The sequence below is a fragment of the Somniosus microcephalus genome, chromosome 13 (genome assembly GCF_052327205.1).
Source record: "Somniosus microcephalus isolate GS21.2 chromosome 13, FLI_Smic_1.0, whole genome shotgun sequence".
Lineage (NCBI taxonomy): Eukaryota > Metazoa > Chordata > Chondrichthyes > Squaliformes > Somniosidae > Somniosus > Somniosus microcephalus.
In genome coordinates this window covers 176,229,027-176,254,352 of record NC_140999.1, presented here as the reverse complement: position 1 = coordinate 176,254,352, position 25,326 = coordinate 176,229,027, and the positions used below count along the sequence as shown (strand labels likewise).

At 42.7% G+C, this 25,326-nt stretch overlaps 1 protein-coding gene across 3 annotated transcripts; it reads left to right on the top strand.

Annotated features, from left to right (window-relative positions):
* The first annotated feature begins 234 nt into the window (after window positions 1–234).
* mtg2 (mitochondrial ribosome-associated GTPase 2) lies at window positions 235–19,632 on the top strand. 3 transcript variants are annotated; one of them, XM_086005644.1, is made up of 7 exons: window positions 235–329; window positions 1,921–2,136; window positions 3,267–3,414; window positions 10,071–10,186; window positions 10,261–10,479; window positions 14,183–14,321; window positions 19,181–19,632. In XM_086005644.1, exons 2-7 carry the CDS (start codon window positions 1,927–1,929, stop codon window positions 19,573–19,575), a joined length of 1,227 nt encoding a protein of 408 aa, XP_085861770.1. In that variant the 5' UTR covers window positions 235–329; window positions 1,921–1,926; the 3' UTR covers window positions 19,576–19,632. The 3 variants fall into 3 exon arrangements, with proteins under 3 accessions (XP_085861770.1, XP_085861771.1, XP_085861772.1); XM_086005645.1 differs by lacking the exon at window positions 235–329 and adding an exon at window positions 337–425; XM_086005646.1 differs by lacking the exons at window positions 235–329; window positions 1,921–2,136 and adding an exon at window positions 337–425.
* The last annotated feature ends 5,694 nt before the right edge of the window (window positions 19,633–25,326 follow it).

Here is a 25,326-nt window from a genome sequence, read left to right as displayed (position 1 = left end):
CGTGAAAGACACTATAGAAACGTAAGTCTTTTTCTTTTTGTAATTTAACCCCTGGAGTCTGGGTATCATTCTGGTAAACCTACTGCACTCCCTCCAAGGCCAATATATCCTTCTGTGCGCACTGCCCTTTGATTTGAGCTGTGTATATACTCTGGTCCCCAGTTTAGTTGGGATGTGTGTGCAGTGGTCTTTGATTTGAGTTGTGCATGTGCTCTGGTCCCCAGTTGAGGTGTGTGTATAAAGCTCTGGCTCTGCTTCATGCTGCCTGGTTGAGTGTGTGTGACAGCTGCTCCTCCCCCTCAGTGGCCCGGTTGCTAAGGGAGAGGCCGGTGAGTGAGTAGATGTGCTGGCGGGTGGTAGCGCTGTGTTTCCGGGGTTGGAGCCTGGCAGTCGTTCCCCTCCTGCGCTCCTCCTGCTCCCTTCAGGTATGGGGGAGAAGGGCCTGCGCTGCTGTTCATGTCCGCTTGAGAACGACAGGCCTCACGTGAATCCCCGGACTCGCGTTAAACCTCCTCCGGGAAGGGAGGCGCCTCATGTACTGTTGAAGCTCAATGCTGCACAATGGAGAGTGGCCTGAAAAGGGGAGAGATTACTGCACTGATCACTCCAAATACTCAGTCCAGGCGCTGGGAAAGTTCATAGAAATTCTGCAATATGATTTTAATTCTTATTTTAATAAGGAGGAAGAAAATCTGCTGCACTGTTGGGGAGACCAAACAGTTTTAAACCACTAGACAGCATGAAAGAGGATTTGTATTTATATAATGTCTCAAACCTCTTAAGGCACTTCACACAACTGCCCAGTGGCTGCTCTGTAACTGCAAGAAATGGAAATTTTGGCAGTAAAAGCCTAGCTTTCCAGTATTGCATTTTAAAGTCTTGCGTGCATGCTGGGTCAGTACAGCAGTAAATGTGAATGACCAAGTGATGATATCTGACGAATCCACTTGCTACTCAGGCTTGTTACATTTGTTGCAAGTACTCAAAAACTTAGCTTCCCAGCTTTTTATGGTTCTATCGCTGAAAATGATTAATCAACTATTGTTTTTTGATACATAAAAAGGTAGGAATGACAAAAAAGCCATTTAGCCCATCGAGCTCACTCTGTTGTTTATACACTGTAGCTTACTGGGTTTGTATTACTTGTTTTAATATAACGCAATGTGCAGAGCTGGGGTGGAGTGGGATCAGTCTTGATGATCACCTGAATTCCTGTCTGGTAGAGATGCCCTTAAGCAATGAATGGAGCTTACCTTTACAGTTTGATGTCTGGAATTGTTAGTGGTAATTTCTACAATAGTGTATTGTGTTTGCACCTGTTGCAAGTAGCCTGCGTGCAGTATATATTTGGAAGTTTTAAGTCTGCGATTTAAGTGTGATGAATATATATACATTTGAGCTCTCTGCTCATTTTACCAGCGATGGATATAAAATGATAAAGTTCATATGTGGGGAGCAAGCAGCAGAATGGGATTAAACAAGGTGGCTCATGTGAAAAACACTGATGGGCTGTGAATGGCCTGTTTCTGTGCTGTAACATTAAATGATTCGATCTATTCAAATCCCTCCATGGCCTCGCCCCTCCCTATCTATGTAACAACCTCCCAGCTCTGCAACCCTCTGAGATCCCTGTGTTCCTCCAATTCTGGCCTCTTGCACATCCTTAATTTTCTTCGCTCCACCATTGGCGGCCATGCCTTCAGCTGCCTAGGCCCTAAGCTCTAGAATTCCTTCTCTACCTCCTTTTTAAGATGCTTCTTAAAACCTACCTCTTTGGTCACCTGCCCTAATATCTCCTTGTGTGGCTTGGTGTCAAATTTTGTTAATGTGCGGTTTGGGACATTTTACTACGTTTAAAGGTGGTGCTATATCAATGCAAGTTGTTACTGATTTGTATTTTTTTTATTCCTGTTTTGTCAGCCTACCATGTCTATAAGACAGATCTTGTCACTGGGAAAGTGGATTCCACTGCAGACTTCTGTAGAAGGTATTTGGTTATGCCAACATGTGGCATGTAATCTGTTGGCATACCCTCATGCCAATAACACTTTGTTACGAAATTTCACTCTAAGCTGTTTCAAATACGCCAAGGCTCGAGGATTCCAGAAGAAAAGAGAGCTTTCTGAAAAGAAACTGGTAATATTAATCAGTCTTCATCCTTACAATCTTCAAATGCCTTGATACATTTGACAGATATGCATTTTGTATGATGGGACAAGGAATTATATTGGCTAGATAATGGCCCGGATTTTGCGGTCAGTGGCGGATGAACGGTGCTAGCCATTCATTACACTTGCATTTACCCACAAACTTTCTCTGGGCTTTTTGCACTGGAACTTGCGGTTATTAAAGAGCTGAAACAGCACAGCGCCCTCTACAGGGGATCTGGGACCTGTGAGAACAGGGCAAACAAAGGTATGTCTCCTTAACCAATCAGATTGAAGAATCCTCACTGAGACGCACAGAATCTAAACCAGGAAGTGTAAGTTAGAATAGTTAATTCAATGTCAAATTAGGTACAGAAAGTGAAATAAAGATGGGAAAGAAAAATGGGATTAAGAGAGAAATAAAAGAAAAAGAAAAAGTTTTTAAAAAATTGTTAATTTAAAAAAAAATCTCCAACAATAATTAAAATCTGAAGGAATGAGACTTCACACTTCTAAAAGTTAATTTTCAGTGCCCGGTTGTTTGGTAGTAATTAAGACTTATCACGCTGTTGTTAATTCACTTACACTTGAATGGAGAAGCCCTAACTTTTTCTTGTGTGTTTAGTAGGTATCCAGTGGGTAAGTACAGTAACTTGATGCCCTTCCGTGTGATTTTAATGTCGAGTCTCTCAGCGAGGTACCGGTGTAGCACAGCTTCTGGAGTAGCAGGGCAACTCTGACAGCAGCTCCCTGATTTCTGCGTTTAACTGCTCATGTGTGGACGCTGGAAGTTGCTGTCCGATTTACTCCTTAATAACGGTGAGCGCTTCACCACTATTCTTACCGCAAAATCCAGGCCATTGTTCAAGGTATTGACCACGTATCCCAATTACCAACAAAAGTGTAAGTGCTGACAATCCAATAAAGATAAATACAGAAAGTTCAGTTACAAAAAGGGAAGACAATTTAAGCTTAAACTTCCTATAATTTTTTTTTGAGGTAATTTATCCAGCTGCATTGTGTTTTCTGCTTTTTAAGAGAGGCAATTTATTTAAAAAAAAAAAAAAAAAAATTGGAATTGTAAAATTATTTGTAGCCATAAAATTTCTTATCATTTAGACCCGGTACTTTGTGGATCAGCGAAGAATCAGTGTGATTGGAGGGACAGGCGGTGATGGAACATGCACTTTCCACAGTGAGCCTCGCAAAGAGTTTGGAGGACCTGATGGTGGAAATGGAGGCGATGGAGGACATGTTACTTTAAAAGGTAAAGGACTCGATTTTGTCAATGGGGAGCTTTTGGAGGTGGGACTTCCATTTTTTGGGTTGTAGTCCCGCCTCCATCGACTTGTGGCCAACCCACACTACTTTCCCTTGATTGACCTTGTTAAGCCCACCCAGCGGGCTCAGCAGGCCAATTAAGGGGCACCTGGTTACTGGTGACGTCAGCGATTGACATTTCATCTGTCAAGAGCTTTTGACAGATGAAAAATCAGCGTTTCACAGCTCTGTGAAGCTGTCAAACACTGACAATCTGTCTTCTAACTTGAGTCCTTCTACTCAGACTCAGACCAGACCAGAAAGCAGAGGCTGCAGCTTTTGACAGTTCAGCGGCCATTCTGCTTTCTGTGCTGGTGAGCTGAGGGACTCCCGAGAACTGAAGGAAGGGAAGCCTGCAGGAGAAAGTAAAGGTAAGTAAAACTTATTAAAACACTTTACACTTACCTCACACACTTACCTCTGCACACATGCACCCATCACTCACCTGCACAACGGACATCTCGACCCCTGCAGACCGACGGTCCGCCTTGCTAACTTAGCGTGGTTCGGAGCCGTTGGACAGCCCATACTTCAGGGCTAAAAATAGGGATTAGGCAAAAAACTGCCTGTTAACTACCTGTTAACAGGCAGTTAATTGGCACTAATCCCCTTCCCGCCTCGGAGGCAGCTCCCAGCACAGGTTGGGTATCCGCCTCCTGGGACATTGGCACGGAGACGGGTTGGGGGCAGGATGGATTCCTGCCCCCCCGATTCTGCAATTTTTCCACCACTCCCGCCTCCAAACCCGCCTCCTCGGGGCTTGGAAAATCGAGCCCAAAGTCTTTTGCCGGTTTTCTGCACTCCCCTTGCTTGGGACAGTTCTGTGGGTGCTGGTTGCCCTCTAGTGGCCAATATTCATTCATGAGCCTTGATGGCGAGTGTCAGCGGGCTGTTTGACTGTGGGGAGCATCATAACCAAGCCTGATCCGAATGTCCACATACCTTGCTGCAGGGGTCACTGGCTAGCAATCAAGAGCATGATTCCAGGTTGATGTGCCCCTCCCTAACTCCGGGTGTGCTGAGGTTAATTGAAGCATCTGTGCTGTTGCTGTGACTTAAAGTCGCTAATTCTACACAGGCCAAAAGTGAATCTGGTTGTATGGCTCAGTTACTCACTGGATAGACACCTGAGAGTTGGTGTGTCTTTTAAGGGACTGTTTGTTCTTCATAGATCCATAGTGACAACAATGCTATTTTAACTAGTTTATTGCTGCTTTAGAGTATTTTAATTGATTTTTTAATTTCCTAACATACGGTATCTGTAATGGTAAAGCAATAGATTTGTGAATGGGCAGTGCATGTCCCTAATCATTTTGCTTTATCTCTTTTTTAAGTTGTTTGTCAAAGTTAGTTATGTTGAACAACTAACCATTATGTCTAAATTGTCATTATATGTCATCCACTTTATAGTCATTTTGTACAAAAACTGCAGTCTATTTTAGTAGCAATGGTTTTAAACTAGTAAGATGGGGGGAGGGATCTACAAGAGACGTAACCAGCCTAAATATAAACAAAACAGGAAAAGAGAGCATAGGGAAGAATAAAGTAAGGACATTGATGGCAAGGGAATAAATAGAGTTATAGAACAGGAGTCTAAAAAGATGGCTAACCATAAAGTGAAAGGAAATCCTATTAAAAATGAGTTAAACTGTCTGTACAGCAACGCACACAGTGTCTAATAAAACAGGGGAGTTGGAGGCAATCATGCGTTGCGAGGAACCAGACATAGGGATTACTGAGACATGGATACAGAAAAATCAGGACTGGGAATTAAACATTGCAGGGTATAACATATTTAGAAAAGATAGAGAGGGAAAAGGGGAGGTGGAGTAGCTGTACTTATTAGGGACAACATAATGGCAGTAGAAAAAAGTGATGTAGCTATCAGCAAGACAAAAATAGAATCCATATGGATAGAGATAAAAGATAATAAAGGATCAATCACACATAGGCGTAGTCTACAGTCCACCTAATAGTGGAAGGGGGGTGGAGGAAGAAATAGGCAGACAAATTGGGGGAATGAGTAAAAAACATAGTATAATAATCATGGGGGATTTCAACTACCCCGATATTAATTGGACAGAAGAGGTAGGTAAAGGGGATAAGGGAATGGAGTTCCTACAATGAGTACAAGACTCCTTTCTAATATGTAAATAGCCCAACAAGGGAGGATTTGCTATTGGATCTAGTAATGGGGAATGAACCAGTGCAGATAAGAGAAGTAAAAGTAGGGGAACATCTAGGCAATAGTGACCATAATATAATACACTTTAAGATGATAATTGAGAAGGACATAAGTATGACAAAAACCAGGTTAATAGATTGGAGAAAAGCTGATTTTGAGGGTCTGAGAACAGAACTTGGGGAAAATAAAATGGGCATCAATATCGGCAAACAACGATGTAGAACAGCAATGGGAAATATTTAAAATGGTGTTCAGCAGAGTGCAGGAACAATATATTCCGCTAAAAGGAAAGAACAAATTAAACTCTAATGAGACTCCATGGATGAATAAAGCCATAAGGGAACAATTGAGAGTAAGGAAAGAGGCATATAAAAGGTGGTAGAGAACAAGCGGGGAATTATAGACCGGTAAGCCTGACATCGGTAGTGGGGAAAATGCTAGAGTCCATTATAAAAGATGTAATAGCAGAGCACTTGGAAAGCAGTGACGGGATTGGACAAAGTCAACATGGATTTACAAAAGGTAAATCGTGCTTGACTAATCTACTGGAATTTTTTGAGGATGTAACTAGTAAAATAGATAAAGGAGAACCAGTGGATGTGGTGTATTTGGACTTTCAGAAGGTTTTCGATAAGGTCCCGCATAAGAGATTAGCTTGTAAAATTAAGGCACATGGGATTGGGGGCAAGGTATTGACTTGGATAGAGAACTGGTTGGCAGATAGAAAGCAAAGAGTTGGAATAAACGGTTCGTTTTCCGAGTGGCAGGCAGTGACTAGTGGGGTACCGCAAGGATCGGTCCTAGGACCCCAGCTGTTCACAATATATATTAATGATCTGGACGAGGGAATTGGATGTAGTATCTCCAAATTTGCAGACAACACAAAGCTGGGTGGGAGGGTATGCTGTGAGGAGGATGTAGTGAAACTCCAGTACGATTTGGACAGGTTGGGTGATTGGGCAGAAACATGGCAAATGCACTATAATGTGGATAAATGTGAGGTTATCCACTTTGGTGGCAAAAACAGGAAGGCAGATTATTATTTGACTGGCAATAGATTGGGAGAAGGGGAATTGCAGAGAGACCTGGGTGTTCTTGTGCACCAGTCGCTGAAGGTAAGCATGCAGGTGCAGCAGGTGGTTAAGAAGGCAAATGGTATGTTGGCCTTCGTAGCAAGAGGGTTTGAGTACAGGAACAAGGATGTCTTGCTGCAGTTGTACAGGGCCTTGGTGAGACCACACCTTGAGTATTGCATGCAGTTTTGGTTGCCTTATCTGAGGAAGGATGTTCTTGCCACGGAAGGAGTGCAGCGAAGATTCACCAGGCTGATACCTGGGATGGCAGGAATGACGTACGAGGAGAGATTGGGTCGATTGGGCTTGTACTCACTGGAGTTTAGAAGATTGAGAGGGGATCTCATTGAAATCTATAAAATTCTGTCAGGCCTGGACAGACTAGATGCAGGAAGGATGTTCCCGATGGCCGGGGAGTCCAGAACTAGGGGTCATAGTCTAAGGATAAGGGGTAAGCCATTTAGGACTGAGATGAGGAGGAATTTCTTCACCCAGAAAGTGGTGAACCTGTGGAATTCTCTGCCACGGAAGGCAGTGGAGGCCAATACATTAAATATGTTCAAGAAGGAGTTAGATATATGTCTTAAGGCTAAAGGGATCAAGGGATATGGGGAGAAGGCAGGGACAGGGTACTGAATTTGGATGATCAGCCATGATCTCATTGAATGGCGGAGCAGGCTCGAGGGGCCGAATGGCCTACTCCTGCTCCTATCTTCTATGTTTCTACATGGACAGCAGGAGTGTGCATGATAAGGGAGAATATGAAGAGATTAGGAGAGAAGTAAAAAAAAAAAAATTAGGAAGGCAAAGAGGAACTACGAAATTAAATTTTTAAGGAACATAAACCAAAATAGCAAAATATTTTACAGTAACATCAATAAAAAAAGGAAGGTTGGGATGGGAATAGGGCCATTGAGGGATAGACAGGATAATACCACAGGTAATGATAGAGAGATGGCAGAAATATTAAATAATTATTTTTGTTTCAGTATTTACCAGGGAGATAGAACAGATGGACATGACATTGGATGATGAGATTAGTAATGAGATAAGTACATTTAAAATAAAAAGAGGGGATATATTAATTAAACTAATCAAACTCAAAGAGGATAAAACCTCTGGTCCGGATGGATTGCATCCACGCATTTTAAAAGAATTTAGGGAAGAGATAGCAGAGGCATTACTGCACATATTTAATAATTCGTTTAAAAAAGGTGTAGTGCCAGAAGACTGGTGGATAGCTAACGTAATACCTGTATTCAAGAAGGGTGATTGAACATGTCCAGGGAATTATAGACCAGTCAGCTTAACATCGGTGGTAGGAAAAATAATGGAATCTCTACTAAACGAAAAAATAGAAGAACATCTAGAAACCAAAAATATAATAAGGAATAGTCAGCATGAATTTCAAAAGGGAAAGTCTTGCTTGACCAACCTCATTGAATTTTTTGAAGAGGTAACAGAGAGAGTAGATGTAATTTATCTAGATTTTCAAAAGGCCTTCGATAAGGTACCCCATAATAGACTGATGAACAAGGTCAGAGAATGCGGAGCCAGGGGACAAGTAGCAGAATGGATAGCTAGCTGGCTTCAAGACAGAAAGAGTAGGGGTAAAGGGCAGCTATTCACAGTGGCAGAAGGTGGGAAGTGGTGTTCCACAAGGATCAGTGCTGGGGCCACTGTTGTTCACAATTTACATTAACGATTTAGACTTTGGAATCAAAAACACAATTTCTAAATTTGCGGATGACACCAAATTTGGGGGGGGGGGATAGTCAATGCTGAGGAGGACTACAACAAATTAATAGAGGTCTTTAAAATTATGAAAGGTTTTGATAGCTTGGATAGAGAGAATGTTTCAACTTGTGGGGAAGAGCATAACTAGAGGCCATCATTATAAGATAGTCACCAAGAAATCCAATAGGGAATTCAGAAGAAACTTCTTTACCCAAAGAGTGGTGAGAATGTGGAACTCTCTACCATAGGGAGTGGTTGAAGCGAATGGTATAGATGCATTTAAGGGGAGGCTAGATAAGCATATGAGGAAAAGGGAATATAGAGGGTTATGCTGATAGTTAGATGAGGAAAGACGGGAGGAGGCTCGAGTGGAGCATAAATGCCGAATGGCCTGTTTTTGTGCTGTATATCCTATGTAAAATTATGTACAAGGAAGAGTACGTATAGTGGAATATAAATTATGCTGTATGGGAAAGATTTTGTTCATATTCTAAAGAAATGAAAGAACTTGAACTTGTATAGCGCCTTTCATAATCTCCGACGGTTCCAAAGCACTCCCGGCTAGAAAAAGTATTTTTTGCAGTGCAGTCACTGTTGTAATGTAAGGAAATGTGGCAGCCAATTTGTACACAGCAAGGTTCCATGAACAATAATGAAGTTAATGACCAGATAATCTGTTCTAGCAGGGTCAAGTTAGATACGTTTACGCCATGACCCATGATAATCTCCTATTGTAGTAAGCTATGGGCGAGACCAAATCTGTCAACACACTCTGACTGAGATCGCAACAGGAGCTGTAGATGTAGTTATTGGCATAAATGGCCCTCTTCAGGGCTTGAGATTTTTGAGCGACAAGCTATCATGATGATCTGTTTTAGTTGATGTTGATTGAAGGTTACATATTGGTCAGGATACTGGGAGAACACCTCTGTTCTTCCTTGTATATAGTGCCATGGGATCGTTCCGTCCACCCGAGGGGGCAGACAGGGCTTCAGTTTAATGACTCATCCGAAGGTCAGCCATATTCTAAATGCAGGTAATTGTAGATTGGTCAAAAATCTATTGATTTAGAATTTTTTTTAACTCCTATTTGCATATATAACCTTACTGGTCCAAAAGTTAAAATTCATAGAAAATATGTTCAAAGGATTCATTAGTGGAAGATTTCAGTACACTGTAAAAATTGTAAACTTGTTTTTAGTATTTTTTAAAAATGTTATCACAGGCAACTTTTAGGCAATTGGTGGGGGTGGGGGGGGAGGAATCCATGGCAGTTTTTCCAGAATAAAATGGATCAAAGCTTTGGCGTTATTTTGTTTCATTTGTGGAATAATGGTTGTCACAGTGACTAAGCTTCACAGTGTGTCGCCCTATTAGCGATGCTTTGGTCACGTAGATCAAAAGACAGCTTCCACCGTAGGGGAATGCATCATTGTTTTATTCACACTGCTACGAACTGCTGTTGATGGTGATGGTGAAAATAACCCTGACAGCTGTAAACTAAAGCAAAAGCGTCAGTGTTTTCCTGAATTTATAAAGAATTAAATCTCAGCCCCCAGACGATTCTTTTTTGTTTTTTTCTAATCTCAAGTAATTTTGCTTTTTCAGTTGCTCGACAGATAAAATCACTGTCGGGCATTGTATCAATTTATCGTGGCAATAATGGAGAATCTGGAGGAAATAAAAATTGTTACGGAAAAAACGCAGCTAACACTTACGTAATGGTGGGTACCCAAAATTTTTCAAAATCTTGCTTTGTGGTTCTATCGGTTAAATTAAATTGCGGCTATGCCCTCAGGTGCCTCTTGGTACTGTGGTCAAGGAAGATGGGAAGATAGTTGCCGATCTCTCGTCGCATGGAGAGGAATATGTCGCATCGTACGGTGGGCTTGGTGGCAAGGGCAACCGTTTCTTTCTGTCCAACGAGAATCGGGCACCGATGACCGCAACCCCAGGAGAGCCTGGTCAGCAGCGGGTCTTGCAGCTGGAGCTCAGGACCGTGGCTCATGCTGGGATGGTATGTAAAGATGAAAGTTATTTTTCTTTGCCAGTTTTCAACAACGTAATGCGATGCCGTGACACCAGATACCTCGGTTAACTGTAAAGCAGCACTTTGTGCAACTTTGTTTCATGTCTGAAGTGATGGACATTTGACAAATGTGTCTGATGTCTCATTAAAATTATTCATCACTTGCTCATGACAAAGTATTTTTCCCAGCTAGTAAAAGGCCCAAGATCTAAATTAAAAAAACGATTTCCACCCTGCTTATGTTATCTAACGCATTGGGCCGGATATTCCAATCCCTACGGGTGGGTACGCGCTGTGTACCGACCCGTAAGGACATCGGAAATGCCGGTTTCAGGCACGCACAGCGCATGTGCTGAAAACCGGCATTTCTGATCTGTTAAGAATGCTCCTGACAGATCCTCCGGCTGCCCTGGAGCAGGGCCTTTGCGGGCGGATAGTTCCGCTTTTTGGAGACCCTCCGCCCGCAGAAAACCCTTACAATTCTTACGCCTGATAAAAGCAGACATAAGGCCTGCTTTTACCAGGATAAGAGTAGAAAAAAGTTTAAAAAAAAGTCACTGATTTATCATTTAAAAATACTTTTTAAAAAAAAGGTAAGTTGATTTTTAGCCCCGTAAAATACTTTAATTTTTTTCAAAAAATTTAATTTTTGTTTAAAGTACTTAATTTATTGTAATTTCAAATCATTTTAAAAATGTGATTTAAAAAAAAAAATTATTTAAAGTTTTACTATTTTTTCATTGATCTCCATTCATATATTTGACAGGTCTTCCTGTCAAGTGTATGAAGGGAGATTCCCTTCTGTGATTGGCTCCCCATGGCCCATCTGATCCCAGGGACGCTGGGAACTACATGCGCCCCTGGGATACGCGGGCCCTGCGCACTTGGAGTTTGGAGAGGCCCAGGAGCGGAAGTGTGCGCGTCCCGGGAGCCCTCGGGTAAGGGCACAGATTTTTCCAGATTGCGGGCCTCCATCCGCGGGAGGCCTGCGATCGGAAAATACGAGCCATTCTTTTTAATGAAGCCTGAAAGAGACTGCGACTTCCATTCTATGTGATTTGTCTATGAATCGTTGCATTTGCACCTGATGCTGATAACTTGAATAAATTCATCAACACTGATGCGTTTTTAAGAGGTTTTAGCTTTAATGGAGACAAGAACCTCGTTTTGAATTGCAGACATATGCTAACTTAAAAAATTGCTTCTTTCGAATTTTCCTTCACCATCACCTTCCCGAGCTGAGAGAACAGGACAGAGTCCGGCCCTGAGGCCTTTGCTTGACTGGCGGCTAGGAATTGAACAAGAGCGGCCTGCGGCTTATTTTCCCCTTCCCCGGCCCCGCTCATCATCTCCTGTGGTGAACCAGGGTTGTACACGAAGTGAAACTTGAACCATTTAAAAAAAAAACTCAATTTTTTATTGATCAGTTTTGTTTCCATGGTACATACACTCTAGATAGGCAGATTCAGAAAGAGAACTGTTGAGAGATCAGCCTAGTGATGATGAGTGACTTCAGCTCATAACATACTTCACTGTGGAATAAAGTACTGAAAGAATTTGCATTTATGAAGCACCTTTCGTGATCTTGGGACATCCCAAAGCGCATTACAGCCAATGAAGTACAAGTATAGTCACTGTTATTATAATATATAAGGAAACGTGGCAGCCAATTTGCAAACAGCAGGGTCCCACAAACCGATATATGACCAGATAATCAATTTTTTTCAAGTGATGTGGGTTAAGAGATAAAGTGGTTAACAGAATTGTGTATACTCATGATGTATCCATTTGAAATAAAGGATCACTCGCCACCATCTCGAAATATTTGCACCTGCAATGTCAGAATAGTATAGCAGTAGCCTAGCTGGTCAGGCGATGTGGTTGCCATGGCACCAACACCAACGGGAATGGAGCTGACTGATTCACGGTAGTAGTTTTGATTGGCAGCTCGGCAAGCCAATCCTCAACACCAGCAGCTTAGGGAGGAGCAGCGATTAAGCTTTTGGCTTTCTCTCTTTCTCTCCGTGGAATAAAGAGAGTTTGAGCGAAAACAGCAAGAGAGGCAGAGGATCTCGCTTTCCTTCCAGCCAGAGCAAGGCTGTCAGAAACTCTAGACTGAGGCATTAATGCACGAGGCCTGTAATTTTTTATTTTTTGATGCTATGAGGAATGATGTGAAATAGGTAATACTCGCCGTGCAAACGGTAATCTGTTTATTCATGTATTTCATACAAAACAAACCAGTTTGTTGGTTTATAATTGTCCTCATCTCACTAGAGTGCTCATCAGTCTGCCTTACAGAAAATAGGAGAAATGAATATGGGAGCATGTCCGAGATCAGTGTACTCGGTGCACACAATCGGGGGTCTTAGAGTGACTGGAGGGCAGTAACGATATACTCTGATCATAGGGGACATGAGGTGTGCTAAACGAGAGACCCTTAAACTGAAAGAATATCTAGTGCGCAGACCCCAAATTGACATTTGCACACCATCTTGACACCTAATGTCTACATTGCTCAGGAAATGTTAATTCTGACAGTGAGCACCACCCCCCCCCCCCCCGGTTAACTTTTGAACAACTAAACTTTTTTATTTTAAATAGTCCAGCCATTAGGAATAACAATAGTGTTTCCCACCGCAGTGAAAACCTTGTATATGCTAACATATTACAAGCCTTGAATGTATTGCTTAACAATCTGATGAGGGACTGTTTGTAAGAAAAGGCAGACTGATTGCCCCCCTGCACTTCATATCAAGTGCAGCCAATTTTGTATTCTCTCTCCCTGAAATCAGTCATTTAAAAATTGCTTACAATACTGGCATACTACAAATTCCAATAAAATTTAAAAAAATATATATATATTTGTTCACGGGATGTGGGCGTCGCTGGCAAGGCCGGCATTTATGGCCCATCCCTAATTGCCCTCGACAGGCTGGTGGTGTGCCGCCGCCTTAAACTACTGCAGTCTGTGTGGTGAAGGTACTCCCACAGTGCTTAGGTTGAGCCGGTTTTATTATTCTTCTAGTTTTTTCATAGCGGTTTTGATACTGAGTGGCTTGCTAGGCCATTTCAGAGAGCAGTTAAGAGTCAACCATATTGCTGTGGGTCTGGAGTCACATAGGCCAGACCGGGTAAGTTCGACAGGTTTCCTTCCCTAAAGGACATTAGTTGGGTTTTTATGACAATCTGATAGTTTTGTGGTCACCATTACTGATGCTGGCTTTTTATTCCAGATTTATTTAATTAACTGAATTACTAGTCCAGTAATATAACCACTATGCTACTGTACCCCTTTTGTAGAGATTCTTGTGATCTTATTCACAATGATTGATGGGTCTGTTACAAGCATAAACCAACATGAGACCCTATGATCTTTGGCTTACCACTGCATTAGGCAGTGCCATTATCTAATAGACAATCAGAAAAGTTCCTCGCTGATCCTGAATCTAATGAAATGTGAAAGAGTCTTTACCTAGGCTGCTATGTTTTCACTGTATCAATGCATCAAAAGTGGGGTTTTTTTGGTCAGTTTTATCTACTTATTGAAACCATTGGCAATTTATATTGTGAATGGATTTTAATGCCTTTTTAAAAACAAAAATGGATGAGGATAGATGGCTGCAATGCATTTATTTTGGGCCAGCATCGCTTGACAAGAAAACTAAACATTATTTCCTATTGTGTTAAGGTTGGCTTTCCAAATGCTGGGAAATCTTCTCTTCTGCGAGCAATCTCAAATGCCCGGCCAGCAGTAGCTGATTATCCGTTTACTACATTAAATCCTCATGTTGGTGTGATACAGTATCGAGACTTCGAGCAGATCGCAGGTAAACCTTGCTTTTACAAGCAAAAAGTGTCTTTTTTAAACAGCTTATTTTCTGCTTGAAATTGATACTGGTTTAGAATTGTGTGGTTATTTTGGGGTCAGCGGAGAAGCAAAGGCGTTCGTCGCTGGCCCCCGAAGTAAGCTTCCCACAAAAGTCTCACAATCGCTGTGGCGAGAAGTTTGGCTTTTCCAACGTTCAGATGAGATCCGTGTAAGTTTTAATGGCGAATCCCTAACGCGAGCTGCTGTGACGTCAACACACGGTCTAAGCAGCCAATCACAGTGCAGAATTCTCACAGACCGGCAACCAGGAAGTGACTAAGCTCCTTTTATTCTAACTTTAAAAAAAAATGTTAATAGAGAGCCAAACAAAGATTTGAGCGCTCTCATGGGGAAATGGTAAAGCTGAAATAAAGATGAACTAAAGAAAATTTAAAAAAACAATCTTTTAATTTTTTTAATTTTTATTAAAATGGATAAATTTGACACTTCACAAAATTAAAGTTTGTTTTTCAGGGCCGTAATGTTTGTTTAGCAGTCAATATGCTGTGAAAACCCCAGTTACACCTAATCCAAAAGGGTCTAACTTTTAATGGGGTATTTAACTGCGGAAAAGCCCAAGTTTTCATCAGTTTCACTGATTTGACGGCTATTTGGAGGGGGAGGGTGGCCACAGCTCAGCCAGTGTCGGAGCAGTGAATGACTGACCGCAACTTCAGGATTACCGCGTTAGGATGCGCATGTGCTCCATCCTGAAGATGCGTTCAGTTTCAGAGGGGTAATAACAGCGAAAGCTGTTCGTTTGCTGATATTAACCACTGCAAATTCCGGGCCATTTTCCGCTTCTCAATAAGTAAGTCTGATAGTTGCCGGTATGCTTGGGGAGAAGCGCTTCTAATCCAGGCTTCGGATTTTGGATTGCATTTATTTTTCCCGTAAATCTGCTCCCCTGCATTCCTGAATGCATTAACTCCTTGGTTGGGGTATGTTTTCACAGAAAACAGGTGCTCCTTAGTATCTCGCCCAATTGACCACTATTCATGTGTGAGTTTTCACAAGTGAGTTACAACAGATAGTCATCCATGAGTTTGAATTCTGTTCCCTTTCAAACATCGTTTCAGCCTTTGTTCGGAGGTGGGACCTGCAATGGCAACGCCCTGTTAAGAGTTCCTCTTCTCACCAGTTCGGTTCACCACCATCCCGTCCCTGCCTCCTCCCTTTCACTACTTTAGGAGTCCCTGGGGCAGATTTTGGGCTGGGTCCATTTTGACAGTGCGCAGCTGCACCAAGAGACCCAAGGATCACCAGGAATTGGTTCTTGGGCCTCATGGGTGTATTTGAGTGAGGTGTCCGCAGCTGTTTCCTTGATTTCAAAAACATAGAAACATAGAATATAGGCCCATGGCTGATCATCCAAATTCAGTACCTGGTCCCTGCTTTCTCCCCATACCCCTTGATCCCTTTAGCCTTAAGAAATATATCCAACTCCTTCTTGAATATATTTAATGAACTGGCCTCCACCGCCTTCTGTGGTAGAGAGTTCCACAGGTTCACCACTCTCTGGGTGAAGAAATTCCTCCTCATTTCTGTCCTAAATGGCTTACCCTTTATCCTTAGACTGTGTCCCCTGGTTCTGGACTCCCCGACCATCGGGAACATCCTTCCTGCATCTAGTCTGTCCAGCCCTGTCAGAATTTTATAAGTTTCAATGAGATCACCTCTCATTCTTCTAAACTCCAGTGAGTACAAGCCCAATCGACCCAATCCCTCCTCATACGTCATTCCTGCCATCCCAGGTATCAGCCTGGTGAATCTTCGCTGAACTCCCTCCATGGCAAGAACATCCTTCCTCAGATAAGGCGACCAAAACTGCACACAATATTCAAGGTGTGGTCTCACCAAGGCCCTGTACAACTGCAGCAAGACATCCTTGTTCCTGTACTCAAACCCCCTCGCTACGAAGGCCAACATACCATTTGCCTTCTTAACCGCCTGCTGCACCTGCATGCTTACCTTCAGCGACTGGTGCACAAGAACACCCAGGTCTCGTTGCACTTCCCTTTCTCCCAATCTATTGCCATTTAGATAATAATCTGCCTTCCTGTTTTTGCCACCAACATGTCCAAATCATCCTGGAGTTTCTCGACATCCTCCTCACAGCACACATGCCCACCCAGCTTTGTGTCGTCTGCAAATTTGGAGATATTACATCTAGTTCCCTTGTCTAGATCATTAATATATTTTGTGAATAGCTAGGGTCCAATGACCGATCCCTGCGGTACCCCACTAGTCACTGCCTGCCACTCGGAAAAAGACCCGTTTATTCCAACTCTTTGCTTTCTGTCTGCAACCAGTTCTCTATCCAAGTCAATATCTTGCCCCCGATCCCATGTGCCTTAACTTTACACGCTAATCTCTTATGCGGGACCTTATCGAAGGCCTTCTGAAAGTCCAGATACACCACATCCACTGGTTCTCCCTTATCTATTTTACCAGTTACATCCTCAAAAAATTCCAGTAGATTAGTCAAGCACGATTTACCTTTTGTGAATCCATGTTGACTTTGTCCGATCCGGTCACTGTTTTCCAAGTGCTCTGCTATTACATCTTTTATAATGGACTCTAGTATTTTCCCCACTACCGATGTCGGGCTTACCGGTCTGTAATTTCCTGTTTTCTCTCTCCCACCTTTTTTGAATAGTGGGGTAACATTAGCTACCCTCTAATCCATGGGTACTGTTCCAGATTCCATCGAATGTTGGAAGATGATCAGCAATGCATCTACTATTTCTAGGGCCACTTCCTTAAGTACCCTAGGATGTAGATTATCAGGCCCTGGGGATTTATCGGCCTTCAATCCCATCAATTTCCCTAACACCATTTCCCTACAAATACTGATTTCTTTCAGTTCCTCCCTTTCATCAGACCCTATGTTCCCCGACATCTCTGGGAGGTTATTTGTGTCCTCCTTTGTGAAGACAGAACCAAAATATGTATTTAGTTGGTCTGCCATTTCTTTGTTCCCCATTATAAATTCCCCCGATTCTGACTGCAAGGGACCTACGCTTGACCTCACCAATCTTTTTCTCTTCACATATCTATAAAAGCTTTTACAGTCAGTTTTTATGTTCCCTGCAAGCTTACTCTCATATTCTATTTTCCCCTTCTTAATTAATCCCTTTGTCCTCCTTTGTTGAATCCTAAATTGCTCCCAATCCTCAGGATTATTGCTTTTTCTGGCCAATTTATATGTCCTCTCCTTGAATCTTATGCTATCCCTAATTTCCCTTGGTAGCCACGGTTGGGTCACCTTTTTTGTTTTATTTTTATGCCAAACTGGGATGAACAAATTCTGTAGTTCATCCATGCGGTCTTTGAATGTTTGCCATTGCCTATCCACCGTCAACCCTTTGAGTGCCATTCCCCAATCAATCTTACCCAACTCGCGCCTCAGACCATCGTAGCTTCCTTTATTTAAATTTAGGACCCTAGTCTCTGAGTCAACTACTTCATTCTCCATCTTAATGAAGAATTCGATCATATGATTGCTCCGACCCAAGGGGCCTCATACAACAAGATTGCTAATTAATCCTTTCTCGTTACATAATACCCAGTCTAAGATGGCCTGATCTCTGGTTGGTTCCTCGACATATTGGTCCAGGAAACCATCCCGTAAACACTCCAGGAATTCCTCCTCCACAGCATTGTTACTAATTTGGTTAGCCCAATCTATATGTAGATTAAAGTCACCCATGATGACTGCTGTGCCCTTATTGCACACTTCTTTAATTTCCCTTTTAATGCCATCCCCAACCTCTGCCTTACTGTTTGGAGGTCTATATACCACTCCCACTAACGTTTTCTGCCCCTTGGTATTTCTCAATTCTACCCATACAGATTCCACATCAGCAGAGCTAATATCCTTCCTTACAATTGTGTTAATCCCTTCTTTAACCAGTAGTGCTACCCCACCTCCCTTTCCTTTTTGCCTATCTTTCCTGAATATCAAATACCCCTGGATGTTGAGTTCCCAGCCTTGGCCATCCTTGAGCCACGTTTCCGTAATCCCAACCAAATCATATTCGTTTACCTCTATTTGCGCAGCCAATTCATCCACCTTATTACGAATGCTCCTCGCATTAAAACACAAAGCCTTCAGGCTTATTTTTTTAATGCTTCAGTTTGGATTCCATTCCATTCTCGGCACCAAAATTACCCTAGTTAAAGTACTAATAACATCCTTTGTGCCTGCAACTAGGGCCATCTCTCTTTGTACTCCTCAAACCGCTCCACAGTGTTCAATAGTCAACCAATCCATCCTACTCCATTTCTTCCTTTTTTGGGGAACTGCCCATGGCTGTTCAATTCTTGGGAAAAGGTCCCAAGGCGCTTCACAAGAGCGTAATCAGACTAAAAATTAACACTGAGCCAAAGAAGGAGACATTAGGAGAGGTGAGGTGACCAAATGCTTGGTCAAAGAGGTCAGTTTTAAGCAGCGTAGAGAGGTGGAGCGGCAAAGAGGTTTGGGGAGGTAATTCCAGAGTTTAGGGCCGAGATTGCTGAAGGCATGGCCGCCAATGGTGGGGTGAAGGAAGTGGGGGGATGCACAAGAGTTCTAACTTCCAAATCATCATGTTTGAAAAGAAAATATAGCCTTTCACTGTTGGTATATGCCTTTTAGAGCTTTGGAAAATAAATGCCTACAATAGCGATTTTAGTGATTTTTTTTTCAATTCAAAATGCCGCACTTCTATGCCATTAGCTATTCCAGAACGGAATTGCTTATAAGCAGTTTTTACATTGCAAACTAATCTGAAGAGGATGTTATTGTGCATTTTAAAGGTGTATTTCTTTCTGTAGTTGCAGATATCCCTGGAATCATCAGAGGTGCCCACAGAAACAAAGGCCTGGGAGTTTCCTTTCTGAGACACATTGAACGCTGCTGCTTTCTGCTATTTGTGCTCGATCTGTCGACACCAGAGCCGTGGCAGCAGCTGGAAGATTTAAAGTATGAACTAGAGCAGTATGAGAAAGGATTGTCGGAGAGACCATTTTGTGTCATTGGGAACAAGATAGATCTTCCAGAGTCCAAAACCAATCTTGTTCTGCTTCGAGAAAAAGTACGCCAGAGTATAATCCCAGTATCTGCACTAACTGGTGCAAATGTTGAAGAACTTTTAATGCATCTCCGGGAACTGTATGATATATACCTGGAGAGCACTCGGATCAAAGGCTCCATACCAGTCAAGTGGTAAAATTATACTTATGGGAATATATAGCCAAAGTAAATGATTAAACTTGTCATAAACAAATTGTGTGATTCCTTTGTTCTGAATAGAAAGTGTTGAAGTCTTTATGATCCGTTGTACTACAACTTTTCTCTTCAGGAATGCACTTGCCGACTGCCTCCCTCGCAGGTAGTCTGAGTGAGCGGACTACCTGCAAGGGAGACAGTTGGCAAGCGACACAACGAAAGAGTGACGTTAGAATTCAAAGGTGTCACTGACACAAGGGAGCTGAGAGGTGAGTATAGGGTGAGTATTTGTGGTAAGTTTTTTTTTGTCCTGTTTTGAGTATATTTCTGCTAAGTAGTTCATAGCGTATCTAATAGAGGGAAGTGCTGATTGGTGGGTAGCTGTTGAGTGTTTCTTGTTAAGTTTTAAGTTTATTTCTGCTAAATTACCTCTATAGTCTGGTAAATAGAGGCATGGCAGGGCAGCTCAGTCCCGCGATTTGCACATCCTGTGCCATGCGGGAAATCCTGGACGCTTCTTGCGGCCTGGACGACCACATGTGCAGGAAGTGTCGCCAACTGCAGAAACTTGAGCTCCGGGTTTCGGAGCTTGAGCGGCAGCTGGAGTCGCTACAGTGCATCTGTGAGGCTGAGAAATACTTGGAAAGCACGTTTCTAGAAGTGATCACCCCCGCAGCCTAGAATGTGCAGGCAGAGAGGGAATAGGATACCACCAGACAGAAAAGGAGGACCAGGCAGGTAGGGCAGGAATCCCCAGCGTGCATCTCACTCGCTAACCGGTTCACAGTTCTGGAAACTGGTGAGGGTGATGGTGCCTCTGGGGAGAGCAGCCAGAGCCAAGGCCACGGCACCACGGGTGGCTCAGCTGCACGGGGGGGAGGAAGAAGAGTGGAAGAGCAATATTGCTAGGGGATTCCTTAGTTAGGGGAACAGATAGGCATTTCTGTGGATGCAGGCATGACTCCAGGATGGTATGTTGCCTCCCTGGTGTCAGGGTCAAGGATGTCACTGAGCGGCTGCAGGACACTTTGAGGAGGGAGAGTGAGCAGCCAGAGGTTCGTTGTCCATATCGGTACCAACGACATAGTCAGAAAGAGGGATTACTCCCGGTGCCACGTGCTAGTGAGTCCAGGAATAGGAGGATAGAACAGATGAATGCATAGCTGGAGAGAAGGTGCAGGAGGGAGGGCTTTAGATTCCTGAGACATTGGGACCGTTTCTGGGGAATGTGGGACCTGTACAAGCCTGTACACCTCAACAGAGCCGGGATCAATATTCTCACGGGGAGGTTTGCTAATGCTGTTGGGTAGGGTTTAAACTAGCTTGGCAGGGGGATGGGCACCAGCATATAGGAGTAGAAAAGAGGAATAAGGTGCATAAAAGAGTGAATGTGTTGGATAGTACTAGAGAAGAAAGTAGTACCATATTAGACAGGAGCAGACTAAAAGACTACGAAAAATTCAAAAATGGGTTAAGAATGCATGTACGTAAATGCACAAAGTGTGGTAAATAAGGTTGGTGAGCTACAAGCACAATTAGCCGTGTGGCAATATGATGATGTGGCAATAACTGAAACGTGGCTTAAAAATGGTGAGGACTGGGCACTTAATATTCAAGGGTACAAGGTGTTCAGAAAAGATATGGAAGGAAAAAAGGGAGGTGGGGTGGCAGTGCTGATTAAGGAAGACATTGTAGTGTTGGAACGGGAGGATGTTCTTCAGGGGACAAGGACCGAATCCATTTGGTTAGAGTTGAGCAAAAAGGGTATGATCATGCTATTGGGGGTATTCTATAGGCCTCCAAATAGTGAGAGGGAGGTAGAGGAGCAAATCTGCAGGGAAATCGCAGAGATATGCAAGAGCTATAGAGTGGTGATATTGGGGGACTTTAATTACCCAAATATCAATTGGAATAATGCTAGGGTAAAGGGAAAAGAGGGGTAGAATTTCTGAAATGTGTTCAGGAGAATTTCCTTGACCAGTATGTTCTTGACCCAACTAGGAAGGAGGCATTGCTGGATCTGGTGCTGGGGAATGAGGTGGGCCAGGTCGACCAAGTGTCTGTGGGAGAACACTTGGGTACGAGTGATCATCATCATATAAGATTTAGATTAGCAATGGAGAGGAGCAAGGAACAATCTAGATTAGAACTTCTAAACTGGAATAGGGCTAACTTCAATGGGATGCGAAAGGATCTAGCCAGGGTAAAATGGAACCAAAGACTGACAGGAAAAACTGTAATGGCACAATGGGTGATCTTTTAAGGAGGAGATGTTCCAAGTACAGGCTAGGTACATTCCAACGGTAAGGGAACCAAAGCAAGGGCTCCTTGGATGACGAGGGAGATAGAGAAGATGATGAAACAAAAAAAGAGGGTGTATGATGCATGTCAGGTGAATTCTTCAAGGGAGAACCAGACCCAATACAATAAGTGGAGAGGGGAAGTGAAGATGAAAATAAGATTGGCAAAGAGAGAATGAGAGTAGAATGGCGGTTGACATAAAAGGGAACCCCAAAATCTTCTACCGGCATGTAAACAGTAAGTGGGTAGTCAGAGGCGGGGGGAGCCTATTAGGGACAAAGAAGGTGATATATGCTCAGAGGCGCAGGGCAAGGCTAGAATACTGAATGGGTACTTTGTATCGGTGTTTACTAAGGAGGTGGATGCTGACAAAATATCGGTAGAAGTGGAAAAGGTAGAAGCAACGGAAGGGGTGAAAATTGATGGGATGTACTAGAAAAGCTGGGTATGCTTATAGAGTGGATAAGTTGCCTGGTCCAGATGGCTTGCATCCCAGGTTGCTAAGGGAATTGGGGGAGGAGATAGCGGAAGGGCTTGCCATAATTTTCCAATCTTCCCTAGATGCGAGGGAGGTGCCTGAGGATTGGAAAGTGGCAAATCTGACACCATTGTTCAAGAAAGGATGTAAGGACAATCCTAGTAACTACAGGCCGGTCAGTTTAACATCAGTGATGGGTAAAGTTTTAGAAACAATAATCAAGAAAAAAATTAACGGGCACTTGGAGAGGTTTAAGCTAATTAAGGAGAGCCAACACTGATTTGTAAAAGGCAGATCGTATTTGACTAATTGAATTTTTCATCAGAGGATTGATGAAGGGAATGCAATGGATGTTGTCTCCATGGATTTTAGGAAGGCATTTGACAAAGTACCACAGAAGGATGGTTAACAAAATTGAGGCTCATGGAATAGGTCAGTCAGTGGTAGCTTGGATAAGGAATTGGCTTAAGGAAAGAAAACAGCGAGTTGTGGTAAATGGCTGTTTTTCAGACTGGAGGATGGTAGACAGCGGTGTTCCCCAAGGGTCAGTGCTGGGGCCACTGCTTTTTTTGATATATATAAATGACCTGGATATTGGAATACAGAGTAGAATTTCTAAATTTGACGATGACACCAAACTTGGGGGTGTGGCAAACAGTAAGGATGATAACCAATTGACTATAACAGGACATAGAAAGACTAGCAGAATGGGCAGACAAGTGGCAGATGGAATTTAATAGAGAAGTGTGAGGTGATGCATTTTGGCAGAAGGAACAGGGAGAGGCAATATACACTTAATGGCACAGTTTTAAAGAGTGTGCAGGGACAGAGGGACCTGGGAATTAATGTGCATAGGTCCCTGAAGGTGGCAGGACATATTGAGAGAGTGGTACCAAAGCATATGGGATCTTGGGTTTCATAAATAGAGGTATTGAGTACAAAAGTAGAGAAGTTATGCTGAACCTTTATAAAGCGCTGGTTAGGCCACAACTGGAGTATTGTGTCCAGTTCTGGTCACCACACTTTAGGAAGGATGTGAAAGCCCTTGAGAGGGTGCAGAGGAGATTTACAGAATGGTTCCGGGGATGAGGAATCTTAGATACAAGGACAGGTTGGAGAAGCTGGATTTGTTTTCATTAGAGCAAAGGAGGTTGCTCTACAGAGAGCCGGCACGGAGTCGATGGACCGAATAGCCTCCTTCTGTGCCGTTATGACTCTGACATTATCTCCCAAGATTTTGTAACAGTGCAAGCAGATAGTACTGATTCATTCAAATGTAAATTGGACAGATTGCTTTCAGAATATAATATTTTGGGATATAGTATACGGGTAATTTGAGACCTGACATTTGGCAAGTGTAGCGTGATTGGGAGGAACAGGTGACTTTGGACCTATGGTTCTTAAAGCTTTCCACCATTTGGGTGGGGTTGGAGGTGGTTTCTCACCTCGTGTCTGGGTCTGTTGTAGACTAATTGATGGAGATTGATTGCCACAATACCTCAACAACTCCATTATTGTTGTATCATGGGATTACCAGAATGATAGGCAAACTAGATGGACCTTGGCCTTTTTTTTGTCTATCAATTCTTATGTCTATGTTACGTTCCGGCTTTGCAAATAATTTTTGTTTTATCATGCGTCTGACTTTATATTGTTCCAACATGCCTCTCAAACAGCATCATCTACAATAAATTGCTTTGAAGTGCAGTCGTTGTTACATAGGCAAACATGGCAGTCATCCTTTGCACAGCAATTTCCCACAAGCAGCAATGAGCTCTAACCATTTAATCTGTTTCTAATAGTTGAGAATTATGGAAATTTTACTGGCCCATGTTATCCACCTGCTAAGCCAGCTTTTAGACGATTGAGGAATGCACTAATACAAAAGCAAAATACAACAGATGCTGGAAATCTGAAATAAAAATAGAAAATGCTGGAAATACTCAGCAGGTCAGACAGCATCTGTGGAGGGAGAAACAGTTAACGTTTCACATCGATGATCTTTCGTCTGACCTGCAAGTTAACTGCCTGTTGTTTAAAATGTAATGTCAATACTTTAGAGTACATTCATTATTATTTGTAAATTGTAAGTTGTTGTAGTCTATCGGAGACCAGTAGTAGGAGTTCCAGCCAGGCAGTACCCAGTTCCAGCCAGGCAGTACCCAGTTTACAATGCCTGGCTGCAACTCCAGTTCACTTACCCAGGAGAGAGATCTGTCCATGCATATATGCATAAAACTCCTCTCCCAGCACTTAAAATTTATATTGAATATAGGTAGTAGTGTCTGTACAGCCTAAACATTTATAGGTTAATTTTTAAAAATCCCCAAGGAATCCCTGAAAAGGTTTAAAAATGTATTTTGGCACTGCACTGGAATCACGCTCCACGTGGTGTCAAGCCCAAGCAATGCGTAACTACCTACTCCAGGGAGTCTCACATCGCTTCTCATGAGTCATGTTGGGGCCTGACTCAGAATTTGTATCGCATCTTTAGCATTGCTGCAAATTGGAAAGGAGTTTAAAGATCCTTTTTAAATAGTTAGGAAAATAGACGTCGTTTTAAGGGTTTTATTGGCAGTTAAAACAGCTTGTATAAATTGTACAAATCCGATATGATGCAAAGATAAAGGGGATGCAGAGAATTAAGAAAATGCCCTAATAATCTTGAAGCATTGGATCAAAAGCATTAATGAGCGGAAGAGGTTTTTTAAAAAATTGAAAGCTTATTTGAGTTATAGAATCTTGCAGCATAGAAGGAAGCCATTCGGCCCATTGTGCCCGTGTCAGCTCTTTGAAAAAGCAATCCCATTCTCCGCTCTTTCCCCATGGCCTCCTGCAAATTTTTCCTTTTCAAGTATATATCCAATTCCCTTTTTAAAGTTACTATTGAATCTGCTTCCACCACTCTTTCAGGCAGTGCATTCCAGATCATCATAACTCTCTGCATTTAAAAAAAATCATCTCTTTCCCGCG